Raw genomic sequence first — 18,685 nt, 5'->3', positions numbered from 1 at the left:
GTTGGTCAATCTGCATGCGGAGCTGTGGGTACCCTGTTCTAGAGGGACAGGTATTCTAGAATGCTGTGACAAAAATGAGTCTGGGCTGGATGTTTCTCATCTGTGCTCTTGCTGCACCCTATCTTGACCTTTCCCAGGAGTGTCTAAGCACAGGGTGATTGACTGTTTGGTGCTGTGGAGAGGATTCCAGCCCTGGATGTTAAACCAGATGGTCTCTTATAGTCCATTCTAATTCAGCAAACATAAGACTCTTAACCAGGTCCATGGGAGAAACTTCTGGGTATGCTCAAAATCTGTCTTTTATTTCTGTACTTCAAAAGTAAAAGCATTCCTGTATTTTTTAGTCTCGAGTAATTTCTAAATTTAAAAAGTATATATATTTTTTATAATATAGGAGACTATTTAAAATTGAATTGCGACTAAAAAAAATGAATGCCTCCTAAAGTATTTGGTGCTAAAAGTGGAAGAAAAACATCCTTAGCCTCACACCCAAGTAAAACCACTGGTAACGTTTTAGTGATTCTTTCTGGTCTTTTAATGTATGGGTTATTTATAAGTACACGTAAAGTTTGCTGGCACGATTTTTGAGAACTGATCTGGACTGCTTTTTGTGCCATTCTTCCTTCCTGCTTCAGACGTGTCCCTCTTCCTGTTTAACATGTTTCTGGATCTCCTGCCTACCCCTGCCTCAGTGACCAGATTCTCTCCTGTCTTACTTCCCCTTCTTCGCTAGCACTTTCCTCTTGGTACATCAACATCCATGGGCCTTTCTCACTGGAAGGAAAAACACCTCCACACAACCCACTTCCTCCACCTCCTGTTATCCTCCAGGTAGTTCTTTTGAAATCAAGCTTTTGACAGAGTTCTCTGCAGCCCCTGCCCCTCTGCCTCCCTTCTTGTTCACTCAGAACCACTGCAGTCTGGCTCCCACTTCATGCTGCACTACATTGGCTCTTCACAGTGCCTCCCAGCTGCATGCAGCTGCTATCTGCCCTGGTGTCCGGTCTCACCTCACATCCTCACATTTCTTTCTTTCTTTCTTTCTTTCTTTCTTTCTTTCTTTCTCTTTTTCTTTTTCTTTCTTTCTTTCTTTCTTTCTTTCTTTCTTTCCTTCCTTCCTTCTTTCTTTCTTTCTTTCCTTCTTTCTTTCCTTCTTTCTTTCTTTCTTTTTTTACAAGTGGATCAGTTTATTAAGTAGGAAGTGGAGAAAGTGGGGCACAAATAGAAGTATGTAACACCCAAACTGAACCAAATCTGAGATTCCTGAAAAAATATCTTTAGGTTACACAGTTGGCCACTTCTCCCCTGTTGACACAGGGGCTTATCAGGGGAGATGAGGGAATAAGTCAGGTGACAGGATCAGTGGTTGCTTCCTGGGGCTGGGATGGAGCTGGGAATGATCTCTATGGATTTTTTTTTTTTAATTTTTTAAATTTATTTTTGAGAGAGAGACAGAGCATGAGTAGAGGACAGGCAGAGAGAGGGGGAGATACAGAATCTGCAGCAGGCTCCAGGCTCTGAGCTGTCCGCGCAGAGCCCAACATGGGGCTCACACCTTGGGAACCGCAAGATCATGACGTGAGCTGAAGTTGGACGCTTAACTGACTGAGCCACCCAGGTGCCCTGATCTCTGTGGAGATCAAGGCCAGGTCTTGAGCTCAGGATCAAGACTTCATAGCGGATGGAGCCAGACCAAGCAAAGATGGCTACAACCATGAAGCCCTGCACAGCAGTCTGGGTGCACATAATGAGCTGAGGATGGTGGCTCTAACCCCGATGGAAGCAGTAGAGGCTGTAGGTTAGGGCGGCCGGACGTGCACAGCCAGCCTACAGTTATCACTGGGTTCTTGAGGGTCTTGCAAAGGAACTTTCCCCTGAAGCTTTCCAAAGTGCTGCAGACACTGGGGCTAAAGCCCTCGGTCACTAGGGGCTGTGATGGTTCAAAGGGTGCCTCCAGAGTAACAGGGGCCACCATGTCCTGGGGAACAGCTTTGAGAAAATACTGATTTTTCTATTGTTATCAGTCTTGACTGCAGCTTTTGACACTTCCTTTCCTCCTCTAAGCACTCCACTTCCTTGACTTTTTTTTTTTATTGTGGTAAAAAACACATAACGTAAAATTTGCCATCTTAACTGTTTTTGAGTATACGGTTCAGGAATGTTAAGTATGCTCACATTGTTATGAAACATCTCCAGAACTTTTTTTATCTTGCAAAACTGAAACTCTGTACACATTAAACAAAATTCCCCTTCCTCCAACTCCCTTGACTTTTATGAGCCTCTTCTTGCCAGAATTTTCTCTTATCTCTGGTCAGTCTCAGACTTTAAAAAAAAATTTTTTTTGTAGGCTTCTTTTTTTTCCCTTTCCTTTTAAATGTCATTATTAAAGTATTCTTATGCACTATTGGTGGTAGTATAAACTGAAAAGGCCTTTCCAGATGATAGGGAGTATATTATCTAGGAAAATAAATCATAGTCCTGTCATTCAACCCAGCAGTTTTTCCTCTGGGAATCTGTTTTAGGAGAGAGATTTGATCTTGTGCTCAAAAAAAATCATGTTACCAAAGTGTTAATTGCAACATGATTTGTTTCAGGGGTAAAAAATGGCAACCAGACAAATGTAAGTCCTGAGGGGAATGGCAAAATGCATTGTAACCAATGTTTGGACTAGTAGATTGGAATTTAAAAAAAAATTTTTTTTTAATGTTTGTTTAGAAAGAGACAGAATGCAAGTAGGGGAAGAGCAGAGAGAGAGAGGGAGACACAGAACGGAAGCAGGCTCCAGGCTCTGAGCTGTCAGCTGACTCTGGCTCGGGATATGATCTGGTTCGTGAGTTCGAGACCTGCATCAGGCTCGTCCTGACAGCTTGGAGCCTGGAGCCTATTTTGGATTCTGTGTCTTCCTCCCTCCCTCTCTCTCTGCCCCTCCCTTGCTCACACTCTCTCTCTCTCAAAAATAAAATAAACAAACAAACAAAAAAAAATAGGGGCGCCTCGGTGGCTCAGTCGGTTGATCGTCCAACTTCAGCTCAGGTTATGAGTTTGCAGTTCATGAGTTCAAGTTCCACATCGGGCTCTGTGCTGACAGCTCAGAGCCTGGAGCCTGCTCCAGATTCTGTGTCTCCCTCTCTCTCTACCCCTTCCTCACTTGGCACTCTGTGTCTCTCTCAAAAATAAACAAAAGTTTTTAAAAAAATAAAATAAAAAAAACTGGGGCTCCTGGGTGGCTCAGTTAGTTGAGCGTCTGACTTTGGCTCAGGTCATGGTCTTACGGTTTGTGAATTTAAGCCCCGTGTCGGGCTTTGTGCTAAGCCTGTTTTGGATTCTGTGTCTCTTTCTTTCTGCCCCTCCCCTGCTCGTGCTCTGTTTCTCTCTCTCTGTCTCAAAAATTAAACATTAAAACAAAAAAAAAAATTTTTTTTATAAATAAATAAATAAATAAATAAATAAATAAATGGAGAATGTAGTCATGTATTACTTGTGAAAAAAGGAAGGTAAGAAATAAAGCAAAGAATCAGTGCCCTCCAGGGTTCTATATTCTTCAGACCCTTCCTCATATTCTGTTTTTATTCTGTGTACTTTCCCTGTGTGGCCTCTCAAAACCCCTGGTGTCAGCTACCATCTTCAAGATTTCTACTTGGAATCTCAAACTCTACATGTCCAACACTAGGATCATTGTTTTTATTCCCTAATTCTGATCTTTTTATTTAAATTCTTATTTTGGTAAGTAAGAATTCACCATTAACTATCTAAGGCAGAAACAAAGGAGTCATATACATTCTTCTTTTAAAAGAAGAAAGAATATAGATTCTTTCTCTTAATTGCCTTTATTTGAGCCTTTATACTATTTTTTTAAATGTTTATTTACCTATTTTTGAGAGAGAAGGAGAACACAAGTGGGGAAGGGTCAGAGAGAGAGTGAGACAGAGAATCCGAAGTGGGCTCCAAGCTCCCAGCTGTCAGCTCTGAGCCCGACACGGAACTCGAACCCACAAGCTATGGGATCATGACTTGAGCCTAAGTCAAATGCTTAACCAACTGAGCCACCCAGTTGAGCCTTTATATTTTTCTGAATTTTTACAGTAACCTCCTAAAAAGGTCTTTCTCTTACTCTTATCTTCCCTACCGCCTACTTTTTCTACACTGCTGCCAGAATTATCTGACAAACAGAAAACCGATCATGTCAATTTCTTTTTTTTTTTTAAGTTTATTTATTGATTTTGAGACGGAGAGATAGAGCACAAGTGGGGGAGGGACAGAGGGAGAGAGAGAGAGGAGAATCTGAAGCAGCCTCTGCACTGTCAGCATAGAGCCCAATAGAGGGCTCAAACCCAGGAACCATGAGATCATGATCTGAGCCAAAACGAAGAGTCAGACACTTAATTGACTGAGCCACCCAGGAATCCCTGATCATGTCAATTTCTTAATCAAAGGATTAGAGTTAGTGTCACCTGGAATGATACAAATCAACATATGCTTCTATGTGATGTATTAAGAACACAGTATTACTTCCATGGCATTTTTGTCCAAAATGAAACCTGAATTTAATCATGAGGAAACATCAGACAAACCCACACTGAGAGACCTTCTCATTTAACTGGCCTGTATTCTTAAAATACCAAGGTAATGAAAGACCCAAAAGTGTTAGTAACTTTTTCAGATTAAGAGAGTTTAAAGAAGCTTCACAATTCAGTGAAACACAGTCTTGAATATTGTTTTGCTAAAGGAGATTATTGGGACAAGTGGCAAAATTGGAAAGGGGTTAGTAAATAATAGTATTATGTCAATGTTAGTATCCTGATTTCTATAATTTTACTATCATTATGTAAGAGAATGTTCTTATTTTTAGGAAATACACAGTAAAGTTATTTAGGGGTAAAGGCAACAAGTTTATAATTTATTCTCCAGTAGCTCAGAAAATTTTTATCTATTCACATTTATATAGAGCGATTATAAAAAATATGGTAGGGTGTTAACATTCAGGGAATCTAGATGAAGGGTAAATGGGGTCTTTTTACTATTTGTGCAACTTTTCTGAAAGTCTGAAGTTGTCAGAATAAAAATATATAAATGTATGTCAACAAAAGAAATCCTTCAGGTACTTCCATAGCTTTCAGGTTAATTTCAAGTATAGTGTAGTGTCCCAGGGCCTTCAGTGCTTGGCTGCTGCCCACCTCTCTTTACTCATCTTCCAGCCCATCTCTGCCTAAACTCTCAGCTGACTTCTTGCTTCTTCATGCTATTTTATCTACCTTAGAAGCCCCATAGGGTTGTGGGAGAGGGATGGGCTAAATGGGTAAGGAGCACTAAGGAATCTACTCCTGAAATCATTGTTGTACTATATGCTAACTAATTTGTATGTAAATTAAAAAAAAAAAAAAAAAAAGTCCCATCCCCTGCTCCACAATGCTAACTCATCATTCTTTAAACCAGTGGTTCTGAACCAGGGGTGATTTTGTCCCTCAGAGGATATATGTCAAAGTGTAAAGACATGTTCAGTGTCACAACTGGAGGACTACTACTAACTTTTGGTGGGTAGAGGCCAGGGATGCTGCTAAACACTCTTCAGTGCAGGCCAGACCGCTACAACAAGGAACTTTCTAGCTCAGATGACTACAGTGCTGTGATTGAGAACACTTGTTCTAAACATACTTTGAGAACCATTTGTCAGAAGTCTTTCTGACCATCCCAAGTCTGGTTTAGAATTCTCTCTTCTGTGTTCCTCTAGTACCTTGTGCTTTTCTCTTCCTCGTCACTTATCTCAGGGGGACTAGGTTTCATTAGGCTTATTGGTATATAGATGGCACTCAGTAAGTGTTTGTTATTTGAATACTGTGTAGATTGTTTTACAGTAAAGTTTTTGGCTAAACTTTTTAAAGTTTTTTTGTTTTTTTTTTGGTTTTTTTTGAGAGAGAGTGAGGGAGAGAATGAGCGGAGGAGGGGCAAAAAGAGAGGGGGACAGAGGATCTGAAGCAGGTTCCATGCTGACAGCAGCAAGCCTGATGTGGCGCTCGAAACTCGTGAAGCCCAAACTCCTTACATAAGACTTCTCATGGCAAGGCCCTTGCTTGCCACTCTAGCCTTGTATCTAGTCACTCCCTCCTTTGGATCCTTCAGGTCAACCTTTTTCTGAACCATGTAGAGTTCCCTGAACCAATCATATGCCCTCTTACTTCTGGGCTTTTGAATGTGCTGTTTCATGTGCCTAAAGCCCTAATGCTAATGCCCCACCCTGCCCCCATCCCCAATACCTAGCTACTCTTGTTTGTCCTGTTGGTGACACCTACTCCTGTAAAACTCAAAACTACCCTCTCCTTTTAGCCTGGGTTAGGTATCCACATCTCTTGCCCTCATAATGCCCTGTCAAACATTTATCACTTCTTTTTTTTTTTTTTTTTTTTTTTTAATTTTTAAAGTTTGTTTATTTTGAGAGAGGGAGAGAGAGAATCCTAAGCAGGCTCCACACTGTCAGCACAGAGCTCAACATGGGGCTCAAACTCACAGACCGTGATATCATGACTTGAGCCGAAACCAAGAGTTGGACACTTAATTGACTGAGCCACCCAGGCACCCCGGTCACTTCATATTTTAAGTGTATGGTTATGTAATATCTTCTACCATTAGAATTAAGTTTCTTGAGTCAGATTTCTTTCTCCCAAATGACTGGCACATAGTAGGCTTTCAATGAATAATTGTTGGACAAATGAATGGATCTTGGCCATGAGTTCCAGGTTGGCACATATTTGTAGGCTTCTTCTGAATTGGCCTCTTTTTCCTCTTGCTCCTTCCAGGACCTGGGTTTCAGTGATGAGACATGGGGTATGATGTAACCCGTTTCCAGGGGGATGTTGACGAAGACCTTATCTGTCCTATTTGCAGTGGTGTCTTGGAGGAGCCAGTCCAGGTGAGTCGGTCTGGTGGCAGGTTTGGTGGGGCACTAGATGATAGTAGAGCTAATGAAAATGTTCATAAGTAATGGGACCAGTGGGAAGTCACTGTGTTCTGGCCTCTCTCCCCCAATTCCCCCTCCCCCACCCCCTTGGCAACACACACATACAGAATAGAGGTTTGGTGCAGAGGAGCAGTGGCAGCTACAAAAGGAATAGGGCCTTTCAGAGTCTGTCTAGAGGTGGATGCCACAGAAGTCCAGCGCTTCAGATTTTCTTCTGAGGTCACTCTGAGATTTATTCTGCTATAAAATGGTCACCTGTTTTCTGTCTTCTGACAGTAGCTCAGGAACTTCCCTTTGTAGGGGCTCTGACTAGGTTCCATGTTCCTATCATGTTTGAACTTCTGGACTCTCCTAAGTTTTCTCTGTATTTTGATGATGTAGTGTTTCAGTTAATCAGCGAGTCTGCCTGCAAGCCTTTTCATCCTGCCCTACTCTCTGACAAAGAGGGAGTAGGGAACTGTATGTACTGTCCTATTTCCTTCTTGGGACTTGCTGGAAAAACCAATTAAAAAACAACTTTAAAAAATTCTTGAAATGTTTATTTATTTTTGAGAGAGAGAGAAAGTGCAAGCGGGGAAGGGGCAGAGATAAAAGGAGACTTTAGGCTCCCAGCTGTCAGCACAGAGTTCGACGCGGTGCTCAAATTCACGAACTGCGAGATCATGACCTGAGCCTCAGTGAGTCACTTAACGGACTGAGCCACCCAGGTGCCCCTTAATTTTTTTTTTTTTTTAATGTTTATTCATTTTTGAGAGACACACACACACACACAAAGTGTGAGCAGGGAGAGAGTAGAGAGGAGACACAGAATCCCAAGCAGACTCCAGGCACCGAGCTATCAGCACAGATCCTGATGCAGGACTGGAACTCACGAACCCTGAGATCATGACCTGAGCTGAAGTCAGACGCTTAACTGACTGAGCCATGCAGGTGCCCCATGGAAAAAACAATTTTTTTTATTTTTTAATTGTTAAAAACTAATGAGGAGAAACTCGTGATTAACAGGCAAGTATAATAAGTGAGATGAAGTCTTAACAGTAGCATTCATGGGACATCATCCTGCATGGTCCTTATTGCCTGCCCTCTGTAAATACCAATGAATCCTCTGGCAGTCCTGGCTGGCTAGACATAATCCCATTTTCCAAACCAGGACACGAGTCAGTGAGGTCTCACGGCCCTTCCCCAACTCATTGCTATACAGCTCCTGGGGGCTCCTCTTGATCCTTTGAGTATATTCTTATTCCAGTGTTCAACCAGTCAAAGGAGCACTGAGCTGACTGAAAGGTGCCTGAGCTGACTGAAAATCCGACTGCATTCCAATGGCAGCTAGCCCTGGACCTATACCCTGTCTGGGCCTTTGCAGCCTACTGCCAGTAGAACTATTGGCTGGGTGTGGAGCAAGCTATTGGTGGTGTCGAGAGGTCATGGGGTGTGTCAGTTCCTTCCCTTCCCCTGGCAGGGCCTTGTCTGTTTTCTGGCACTATCATTTGAGGTGAGTCACGTGTGGAGAAGTCAGTGTTGGTTCATAACTGTAAGTCAGGAGTTGCCCCCCCACCTCCACCTTTTGGGAGTAGGCCAGGAAGACCTCAGGATGCCAGGTTACCAGACACATATCCAAGGGTAGAAGGCATCTGCTAGGAATGCTGATATCCCTACATCGTATTTATTTAATTTTTGAATAGGTGATAAGTTCATATGGTTCAGAAACCAAAAGAGTAGAAAGAGGCATACCATGAGAACTCTTACTCCATCCTTGTCCCAGCCCATATAATCTCCTCACAGTTAACTCTTTTTATTATTACTTCATTTGCCCAACTTTCTTACGTGGAACATAGCGCATTCTGTATATTTCTGCAGGGGTGGCAAGATTGGATAGAATGGTCACGAAAGAGGTGACAGTCGGGCTGAAATCTGAATGACAAGGGGATGTTCATGCTAGGATTTAGAGGAAGAGCATTTCGGGCAAAGAGAAGCTGCAAAACCGGAGATGCTGAGGCAGGAGTGAGCTGGGTATAGACAAAAACAGAAAGGAGGTCAGACTGGCCTGAACACAGCACTGGGAGCATGGTGTGTGGTGAAGAGAGGTCAGAGGCACAGGGCCAGATCAAGCAGAATTGTATAGGTCCTGAGTAGGAGTTTGGACTTATTTTAAGTACAAAGGGAAGCCATTGTAAACTTTTAAGCAGGAGTGATATGATCTAGTTTGCATTTTTAAGTGATCACTGTGGCTGACGAATGTAGAATGAATTATAAAGGGGTGAGGTAGAAGTAGGGAGACCAGTTAGAAGACATATTTAATAATATAGGTGAGAGATGATAGTTTGAACTGGGTTAGTGGCAGGACAGATGGGGAAAAGTGGACAAATTTAGGATTGTTTTTTGGAGATAGGATCTGTAAAGATTTTGGAAAGAAATATATCTTTGAGTGAAAAATAAAAATCTATTGACAGTTGCATTAGTGACATTGTGAATGACTCCTTCTGTTACGAAGCCTTTCTTTGTTTTGGTCTTTGGTGCCTGTGTGCACCTTGGAGGCAGAACCTGTCTTGTATTGTAAGCACCTAGCAGAGTGTTTGGGAAATAGCACACCATTCGTTCATCAACAACTACTAAATGCCTACTGTGTTTGTCCCATGCCAGAGGCCAGGGAATCCTCTCACTTTGAGGGATTAAACTTTAGAGGTTATCTGATTTATCAAAGAAATAAGCTGAAATACGATCTTTATGAAATTGAAAAGAATGTGACTCTATGAGAAAATGGCTCTGTTTGGGAGGATAGGCCTCACCATTGGGATTCAAGGCAATGCCTCAGGTCAGCCCTCATAAAATAGGAACCTGGGCCCACACAGAGAGGACTCTTAACTTCTCACCAGGAGTTCAAGGTGCTTGTTTTGTTTTGCTTTCTTATATTGCATTTTTGCCAGTAAATCTCTTCCCTGTGTCCTCTCTACTCATCCTTCAAGACCCATGTCAAATTATGTCCTCCATAATAAATACGTGCCCTGATTGACCTAGCCTAGAAAGATCTCACCCTCCTTTGGATTTCTTTGGCAGTTATTGTGTATGCAATCCAGTTGGCAATTAATAATCAACTGCCTTGTGTCATCTCTCCTATTGTCCTGGAATATTATTTATACCTCTTATCGTTACATAACTTTTTACTTGTTTGTCTTATGTCACAATTCGTTTGGAATCTTGAGCACAGGAAACCTATCTGAAGCCTGTCCCTACACAGTGTCTTGCCCATAGTGCATCTGTCCTTCCCTGTGACCCCCAGGGACCTCTGGCCCTGGAAGCTGCTCAGAGGCTTGAGTAGCTTTGCGGAGTTATCATATTCAGGCTCTTAGCTCCTGCTAATTCTCTTGTGCCCCTTTTGCCCTGCTCTCCCTTCTAGGCACCTCATTGTGAGCATGCTTTCTGCAATGCCTGCATCACCCAGTGGTTTTCTCAGCAGCAGACATGTCCGGTGGACCGTAGCGTTGTGACGGTCGCCCACCTGCGCCCAGTACCTCGGATCATGCGGAACATGTTGTCAAAGCTGCAGATTGCCTGCGACAACGCTGTATTTGGCTGTAGTGCTGTTGTCCGGCTTGACAACCTCATGTCTCACCTCAGCGACTGTGAGCACAACCCCAAACGGCCTGTGACCTGTGAACAGGGCTGCGGGTGAGATTACTTCCCTTCCCCTGCCCCATACAGATAAGGACCTTCCCATTTATAACTCCCCCTCTCCCCCCACCCCTTTTTCCCAGATCCCTTGCTAACCAGCTAAGGCAGTTTCCTGTGCACATACACAAGGAGTGTCCTTGGCCTCCCTGGCTCTCTACCCCAAGATGTCACTTCGTGCTGCTTTTTCAACTATGATCTTTTTGCTCTTGCTTTAATAAAAGAAATGAGGCAGCAGTTCCCAATCTGTGTGCTAACACTAAGGATTGATTTCCTTTATTCTTCCTTTTCAGCCCAGTACTACTTTCTCTTTGTCAGATTGACTGCTCTAATTTCTAGCCTTCTCATATTTCCTCTTGCCCTGTTCCTTTCTTTCTTTGGGGTGTGAAATAGTTGATTACATGCTGATAGCCAGGTCTGTGAATCTAGGGCTTCTCAGAAGGAATGAGTGAGAAGGAAAGGAGAGCCATGTGGTAGATAAAACACTGTCTTAGAAAGGGAAAGAGGCCCAGAGAAAGTAGATAGCAAAAGGATGTGGGGGGAGCTGTGGAGAAGGAAGTGAAAGGAATAAATAAGAGGGGAGGCCTGAATGTTAGAAATCTGGGGTAGAAGAAAGCCCACTCAGCAGTTTTGTGCCTTTGCCCACATGTCCCATTGAGCGTTTCTGTTCTGTTTGTTTCCCACCCTGGGTGGCAGCCTGGAGATGCCCAAAGATGAGCTGCCAAACCACAACTGCATTAAGCACCTGCGCTCAGTGGTACAGCAGCAACAGACACGCATCGCAGAGCTGGAGAAGACCTCAGCGGAGCACAAACACCAGCTGGCGGAGCAGGTAAGGCCCAGAGAACATAGGGGAGAACCTGTCCTTAATATGCAGACATGTGTATATAACAGATGTGTGACTATGTGTAACTGCATGCGTGTGTCTGTGTGTATGTGCAGAGAGCCATGGGTGAGAAGCACCAGTGTGAGCCTGCAGCTCGGTGCCTGTGCTTATGTGCCTGGGTGAGTGGATACTCTGCCTCTGGCTTGGTAGGGAATCAGATTGGAGCTCGTCTCCCTTTCTTTCATCCCATCAATGTCATTCATTCACCTAACATTCATCAAATGCCTTCTCTAAGAAGGTACTCGGCTAAGCACTACGGATACAGCTGTGAATGAGATAGTCATATCCCTGTCTTCCTGAAGTGTATAGGTCTGGTTTTTCCTCAGATCTCTCAGTTGCCCTCATTCTCAGACTAACTTCTGTCTTTCATCTCTTGTCTGCCCTAACCATCATCCCTGGTTCTCCTTCCCTCCAACAGAAGCGAGATATCCAGCTGCTAAAGGCATACATGCGTGCAATTCGCAGTGTCAACCCCAACCTTCAGAACCTGGAGGAAACAATTGAATACAACGAGATCCTAGAGTGAGTGTCACTCAGGACATGGAGTCACTTGCTCCACATCCTGGCACCTAGCCCTGAAAGGAGGAAGCGCAAGGGATGGCAGAAGGGCGGGTAATAAAAGGGCTGGGCTGGGGCCACCGCTTTTCAGATGTTGGGATGAAGGATAGGGACCAAGGAGAAGAGGATAACTTCCAGCCCCACTATAGGATCTCCTATTCTATTGGGTGGATGGAAGGGAAAGCTTACCCAAGTATTCAGTTCATTGAGACTTAGGTGAGTACCCACATGTACAGAGCCCTGTATTAAAGGCTGTGGAGTGTTAGGAGGGCCAAAAAGAAATAGACATTGTCCCTGTTGTCAGGTAGCTTACAATCCAGAGAAGACAGTCAGTGCAAATCCAGGGGAAGGATCTAAAATGCAGCATAAACAAGCAAAGTCTAGATCCCTTTCAGTGCTGGAGTCCCATGCAATTCATAGACTAAACTCTTAAGTGTGAATCAATATATAGAGAGTAAACAGTGCTGCATGGGACACAGTATAGAGGAATAATCACTTCATTCGGTAAACATTTGTTGAGCACTTAGTACGTGCTAGGCACTGTGTGTGTTTAGTATTGAGATTTTTAAGAAAAATGACAGAAACTCTGCACTTTTGAGTTTCATCTGGTGAGTGACATGTGGTGACTCACACGGGACCAACTAGGGAAGGATTTAGAGTTTCTGAACTAGTGATGGAAAAAGGAAGATGGGAGATTAGGGTTAAGCTGAGCACCAAGTGGGTGGTCATTCCTATTAGGAGAAAAAGCCAATGAAGAAAAGGGGGATGAGCTGGAATGACCACCTTCAACCCCCTCCACACAGGTGGGTGAACTCCCTGCAGCCAGCAAGAGTGACCCGCTGGGGAGGGATGATCTCGACCCCAGATGCTGTACTCCAGGCTGTAATCAAGCGCTCCCTGGTGGAGAGTGGCTGTCCTGCCTCTATCGTCAACGAGCTGATCGAAAATGCCCACGAGCGTAGCTGGCCCCAGGGTCTGGCCACACTAGAGACAAGACAGATGAACCGGCGCTACTATGAGAACTACGTGGCCAAGCGCATCCCTGGCAAGCAGGCTGTTGTCGTGATGGCCTGTGAGAACCAGCATATGGGTGACGACATGGTGCAGGAGCCGGGGCTTGTCATGATATTTGCGCATGGTGTGGAAGAGATATAGGAGATCTCGACGGGCTAGCAGGAAGAGATGGCAGTCAGAAAGCCCATCGCTCCAGCAGCTGGTCCCTGAGTCCTCCCTACTACCCATAGTACTGTGGCTTACACACGGGCCACATGTTTCCCTGCTCTTCTGGCACTGAAGGGCCCCGGGGCACTTTGCTCAGCCTTTCAGGTGGGAAACACAGATTCCTTCCTTTTACGTAATTTCTTCCCCTAAGATGTCTGTAAATTTTCAGTCAGTTTGGAAAAGTCCTCACCTCTATATCTGTTTTCCTGCCTAGGGTCCCTGGTTCTAGATATTTTTAGAAAGCACAAAGAATTTTCTCTAGAGGATCAGGGTGGAGTGAGGAATATCTAATCGTTCCCCCTCCTCCAAAACCAGGGAATCAGAGCAGGCAGGCCTGTTGACACTAAACAGCACTTAGAGGGCAGCTCTGGGGAGCAGACATCCTGAAGAAATGGTAAGGGTGGAATCAAAACCCTAGAAATAAATAATGAGGCCAGTAACTGGCCCTTAGGGAGAGACTGGACCTCTGTGCCAAGCAATACTCTGTCCAGCCCACCTTACAGGTGCAGGCTCCTGCTGGTTCTGCAGGTGTGCAGGTTAGGATGCCGAAAATTTCCAGATGAGCTCTTCTTTCCTACATTTTCTCATAATTAGGGAATGACAGGGTTGGGAGTAGGGGATTAGTCTGTTGAGGTGGATGTGTTCAGCAAGAAGCAGCTCTCTGGCTTTTGCTGAAATCAGGTAGGCACTGCCTCTGGCATGGGCCGTAATAGTTCCATAGACCCCTCTCCAGCCCTGTGATTGTAACTAGTTATTTTGATAATTTCCTTTGGCCATTGTTTGTATTTCCTTCTCTCCCTCCCCCCCCCACCTTTTTTTTTTAGAATGGCCTGGTTATGGCTACCCTACTTTTCCAGTCCAGCCACATTGTTGGCAATCTAATTTATTTACTTTTTTTTTTTTTTTTTTTTTTTTTTTTAAGAAAGGAAAAAGAAAAAAAAATTAAAGCTTAAAACTTTCTTTTGATATTCCTATTGTGGGGGTTCTGGATAGGGTGGGATGGGACAGGGATGGGATCTGTTTTATATTTTTCCTTTTCAGCACAATCTTTGGCTTTAATATAAGAAGGGCCCAAGGGAGTCCTTGGCTGAACTTATGTCTGCCCCAACCCTCCATAACCCCATCTGAGATGAGACGCTTCTTTTGTTATTCCAGTGATGGATGTGACAGTCCAACATCAATGCCTGTGCCCTCTGAACTTTGCTCCAGTCCTTCCAGGGGTCTCCTTGTAAAACTCTGTATTAATTTTGAAGACCTTGCCATCCCCCCAACCCCCAGTTTCCTTGGAGATACATAGTTGGATTCTAAGCTTCACCAGGCAAGATGGGAGAGACATGATATCTCTGTGTCTCTGAGTACAGGCTGTGCATTGTCTTACCCATGCCCTCTGAGAACTTCAGCTCCATTTTAGGCTACCCAGGCATTCCTTGATCCCTAGCTAGGGTGGCTAGTAGAGCTAGAGAAGGGGAGGGATAGAGGGTGTGATTATTCTAATATACCAGTGGGAGTGGGGTTGAAGACATATGGCCATATAACAGTTTCTTCTCTCTTTGGAGTTTTATTCCGGGCCAGCTTGCCTGCTATAGGTCTGGGGAGTTGGGTCATGGCTCCACTGGGAATGGGGTGGAGGGATACAGCTTGAAGGGAGTAGGGAACAGTCCTGTGTTCCAGCTCCAGGACATTGTGCTCAGGAATTTGAAAACGCTGCTATACTTAGTCTGGTTACTACATTTCTTCCACTCCCCTCTGACCCTGCCTGCCTTATTGAGGCCCATACTCTCCTGTCATCACCTTCAGACAGAGCCAGGAAGCTCAGTTAAGGCTTCCCTCCCCTTTGCACTAGTGTCTCTGCGGGTTGCTGGTTGTGTTATATGTGCTGTTCCATGGTGTTGACTGCACTAATAATAAACCTTTTACTCAACTCTCAATTCTTAATTCAACATCACTCCCCTTCTTGTGATGCTTTCTCCTCTGCTTTGCCCTTTCTCTCACCTTGATTCCCCTTATTTCTTGCTTTATAACCTACGTTTGTCATAGAACTAACCTCTGTTTTAGGAGGATGTCTGTCTGGGAGTGTGCACCTCACTTTGCTCTGTGTGCTCTCCTCCCACTTTCCCTCCTGTTCTGTAGAAGCCAACATGTTCTCTCCAGTGACCTGAACTGTGTTTTTTTTTTTTCCCAGGGTTTGCCTTTGCCCAAATTCCATGTCTTCCCTAAGTGTTCCTGGGGTTTAGGACAATTTCAACAGAAGAGATGCATGTACCTTTCTCCATTGTCCCACAAGCACCTTTGCTTTGGAATCTGGGATTCCATCGCAGTCAGGGATGCCTCCACTACCCAGTGTCTCCTAGCCAGGGAAGTAAATGTGAGGAAAGGAACCTGGAATGATGGAACCTGGTGTGGTTGTCAAATCTTGATAAACCCTTTCACAGGCATCTGCTGCCACCTTCTCCCTGCCATGAGAAAAAGAAAATCTTTTTCCCCCAGTAGTATATTTGCAATTTGTTGAGCATTTATGATGCACTTCCTGTAAATCCATGAATACCCTCGATACTCTGGTGTGTGGTTAAAAAACAAAAGGGCATAAGGACATTCCTGTGCTCTGAATCTGCTACACTTTCATGTGCACAAGGTCTGATTCTAAAACACTGGTGAACACATACATACGTACACTATATATATATATATATATATATATATATATATATATATAGTGTCTAGTGATACCAGGAGTGCTTTTTTTTTTCCCCTGAAGCTTATTCAAAATTACTTTCAGAACCTGTTGCTCATTCTTGTGAATGTCACAAATGGTGCCAAATCAATCTTTTAGGGTATTTTGGTTTTTGGAAACAATATTCATTGAATATTCTGCAAGGAACTCAGGTGGGGATGGGTGTCATGTAGCACAATGGCACCTACTTTCAAAGAATGTATTCCATAATGGAGATAAGTATATAGGAATAATAAATGTGGTAAGTAGAGCTATAAGCAATATGTGAGCAGAGGGAAGATAAAGGCACCGATTCTGATGGGTACCAGGAAATACTTGTTTAGGAGAAGTGGTATTTATTCTAGATCAGAGGTTGGCAAACTGAAGATTGCATCCCGCTGCCTGATTCTGTAAAAATGTTTTACTGGAACCCAGCCATGCCCATTTGTTTATGTATTGTCTGTGGCTGCTTTGAGATTATAACAGCAGAACTGAGTAGTTGCCACAACACTATGACCCACAAAACCTAAAACATTTGCTACTTGGCCCTATAGAAAGTTTGCCAGCCCATTGTAGACTTTTAAAGTCAGGAGAATGGGTGGGGAAATATAGAGGGTTGGTTTTGATTCTTTACTTCAGTGTGTTAATTTGAAGAATTGGAACATTTTCCTACATTGCCAACATAACATGCTTAAAATTAACAATCTATATTCACACTTCCCTAACTGGTTTAAGAAAGTACTTTTAGAGCTAATTTTTGTCCAGCCCTGGATCCAATCCAGGAACCATGTATTAACTATCTCTTGCACTCCTGCAACAATCTTTTTTGTAACACTGATTTGTTGAAGAGATTGGGCCAGTTGTCCTGGAGAGTGGTCTTTTTGGATTTGATTGATTGCTTCTGCGCGGTGCCCTTTAACTTCCTCTACCCTATTTTTGCTAAACAGAATTTGATCCAGAGCCTGAGAGATTCAAGTTAAGTAGTTCTGAGGATAGAAGACATCACAGGAGAGCTGTTCTATGTTGTGTAACATCAGGTGATAGGCCCAATTGTCCCACCATTAGTCTGATCTCTTCATGGTATACTTATATGGTTGAGAGGTTTTTTTAAAAGCTGCTCAGGTGCCCTGAGGAGGGGGCAGCTGGCAGTGTAGTTCAGGTGGGTTGCTGCCATACAGCAACAGGGGCCCCATATTGTCAAATCTTATTGCTTCTCAAGAACCATTGGACATCCTAATGTTTATTCTAAATGCCACAAGTTTTCTTTTTTTTTTTCAACGTTTTTTTTTTTTTATTTATTTTTGGGACAGAGAGAGACAGAGCATGAACGGGGGAGGGGCAGAGAGAGAGGGAGACACAGAATCGGAAACAGGCTCCAGGCTCTGAGCCATCAGCCCAGAGCCTGACGCAGGGCTCGAACTCACGGACCGCGAGATCGTGACCTGGCTGAAGTCGGACGCTTAACCGACTGCGCCACCCAGGCGCCCCAATGCCACAAGTTTTCAACGTTGGCTTAATGTAAAAAAATTTTTTTTGTGGGCCATAAAAAACAGGGTCCACCAGTTTGCAACCTCTGCTTTTAGGTTGAGACCGTAGTGTGAATAAAAACAAGTTATGGTGAAGGATATATTAAAGAAGGAAGACACCAGTGCAATCTGGAGCATAGAGTTTGTTGAAGGAAATGGTGGAAGATAAGACTAGAAATAGTTTGGGGCCAATTCTTGGGGGGCTTTGAATACATGGCAGGGAATTTGGTCTTTAATTTTTCAGGTAAGTTTTTGACGAGGAGTAACCTCCAACTCATGATTCTGGTGGCAATGGAAAGACAGTGAAAAATTGGTGACAATACCAAATAAGCTTTGCAGTAAATCATGCAATAGGATGAGAGCTTGAAAGAGCAGGAAAGAGGACACGAGACAGGGAATAAAGTTGACAGGCCTTAGTAACTCACTAGATTCACTCAGCCAACACTTAGGGCATACCTGTCATGTGCCACACGTGACATGTATTTGAGATGCACAAATAATTGAGAAAAAAAGTCCTTAAAGGAATTTGCAGTTTAGTAGGTGACAGACACTTGAACAAAGGAAATGTAAAATAATATATTGCTAATAAGGACTAAGTACAATGGAATGATGAGGAGGAAAGGGTTCAACTACCTACTACCAACGGTGAGATGCTTCTCAGAAGAATCACTTAGGGATGGGGATGCCTAGGTAGCTGAATCGGTTGAGTGTCTAACTCTTGACTTTTGGCCCAGGTCATGATCTCATGGTCATGAGATCAAGTGCTGTGTCCAGCTCTGTCCTGGGCATGGAGCCTGCTTAAGATTCTCTAGGGGCGCCTGGGTGGCTCAGTCAGTTAAGTGTCTGAATCTTGATTTCGGCTCAGGTCATGATCTCATGGTTCATGAGTTCAAGCCCAGCGTTGGACCCAACATAGAGCCTGCTTGGGATTCTCTCTCTCTTCCCCTCCCTCCTCTCTCTCAAATATAAACATTAAAAAAAAAAAAAGTTCTCTCTCTGCCTCTCCCCTGCTTACTCTTTCTCAAACATTTTAAAAAGTGACCTTTAAAAAAAATCCTTTAAAAGAAGAATCACTGGAACGGAGTTCTGAACAAGATCAGATACTGGCAGTGAGGAAAGAAGGTTGGACATTTATCGTGATTTGGGCACTATTGTAAGTATCAAAC

General features: G+C 43.7%; 1 protein-coding gene and 1 pseudogene across 1 annotated transcript in view; one reads left to right on the top strand and one right to left on the bottom strand.

The window, feature by feature from the left end:
* RNF41 (ring finger protein 41) overlaps positions 1-17,018 on the top strand; it is a 30,725-nt gene extending 13,707 nt beyond the window's left edge. Inside the window, exons 3-7 of the mRNA XM_049627375.1 lie at positions 6,792-6,904; positions 10,347-10,618; positions 11,315-11,450; positions 11,923-12,026; positions 12,866-17,018. Of these exons, the coding sequence (XP_049483332.1) occupies positions 6,815-6,904; positions 10,347-10,618; positions 11,315-11,450; positions 11,923-12,026; positions 12,866-13,217 (954 nt within the window). The 5' untranslated portion in view covers positions 6,792-6,814 and the 3' untranslated portion in view covers positions 13,218-17,018. The remainder of the gene's footprint in view (positions 1-6,791; positions 6,905-10,346; positions 10,619-11,314; positions 11,451-11,922; positions 12,027-12,865) is intronic.
* On the bottom strand, positions 1,533-1,975 carry LOC125920270 (HIG1 domain family member 2A-like; annotated as a pseudogene).
* Positions 17,019-18,685: the final 1,667 nt, after the last annotated feature.

Source organism: Panthera uncia, chromosome B4, assembly GCF_023721935.1.
Source record: "Panthera uncia isolate 11264 chromosome B4, Puncia_PCG_1.0, whole genome shotgun sequence".
In the NCBI taxonomy this organism is placed as follows: domain Eukaryota; kingdom Metazoa; phylum Chordata; class Mammalia; order Carnivora; family Felidae; genus Panthera; species Panthera uncia.
Note: the sequence above shows the minus strand (reverse complement) of the source record. Positions and strands in the feature narration are given on the sequence as shown.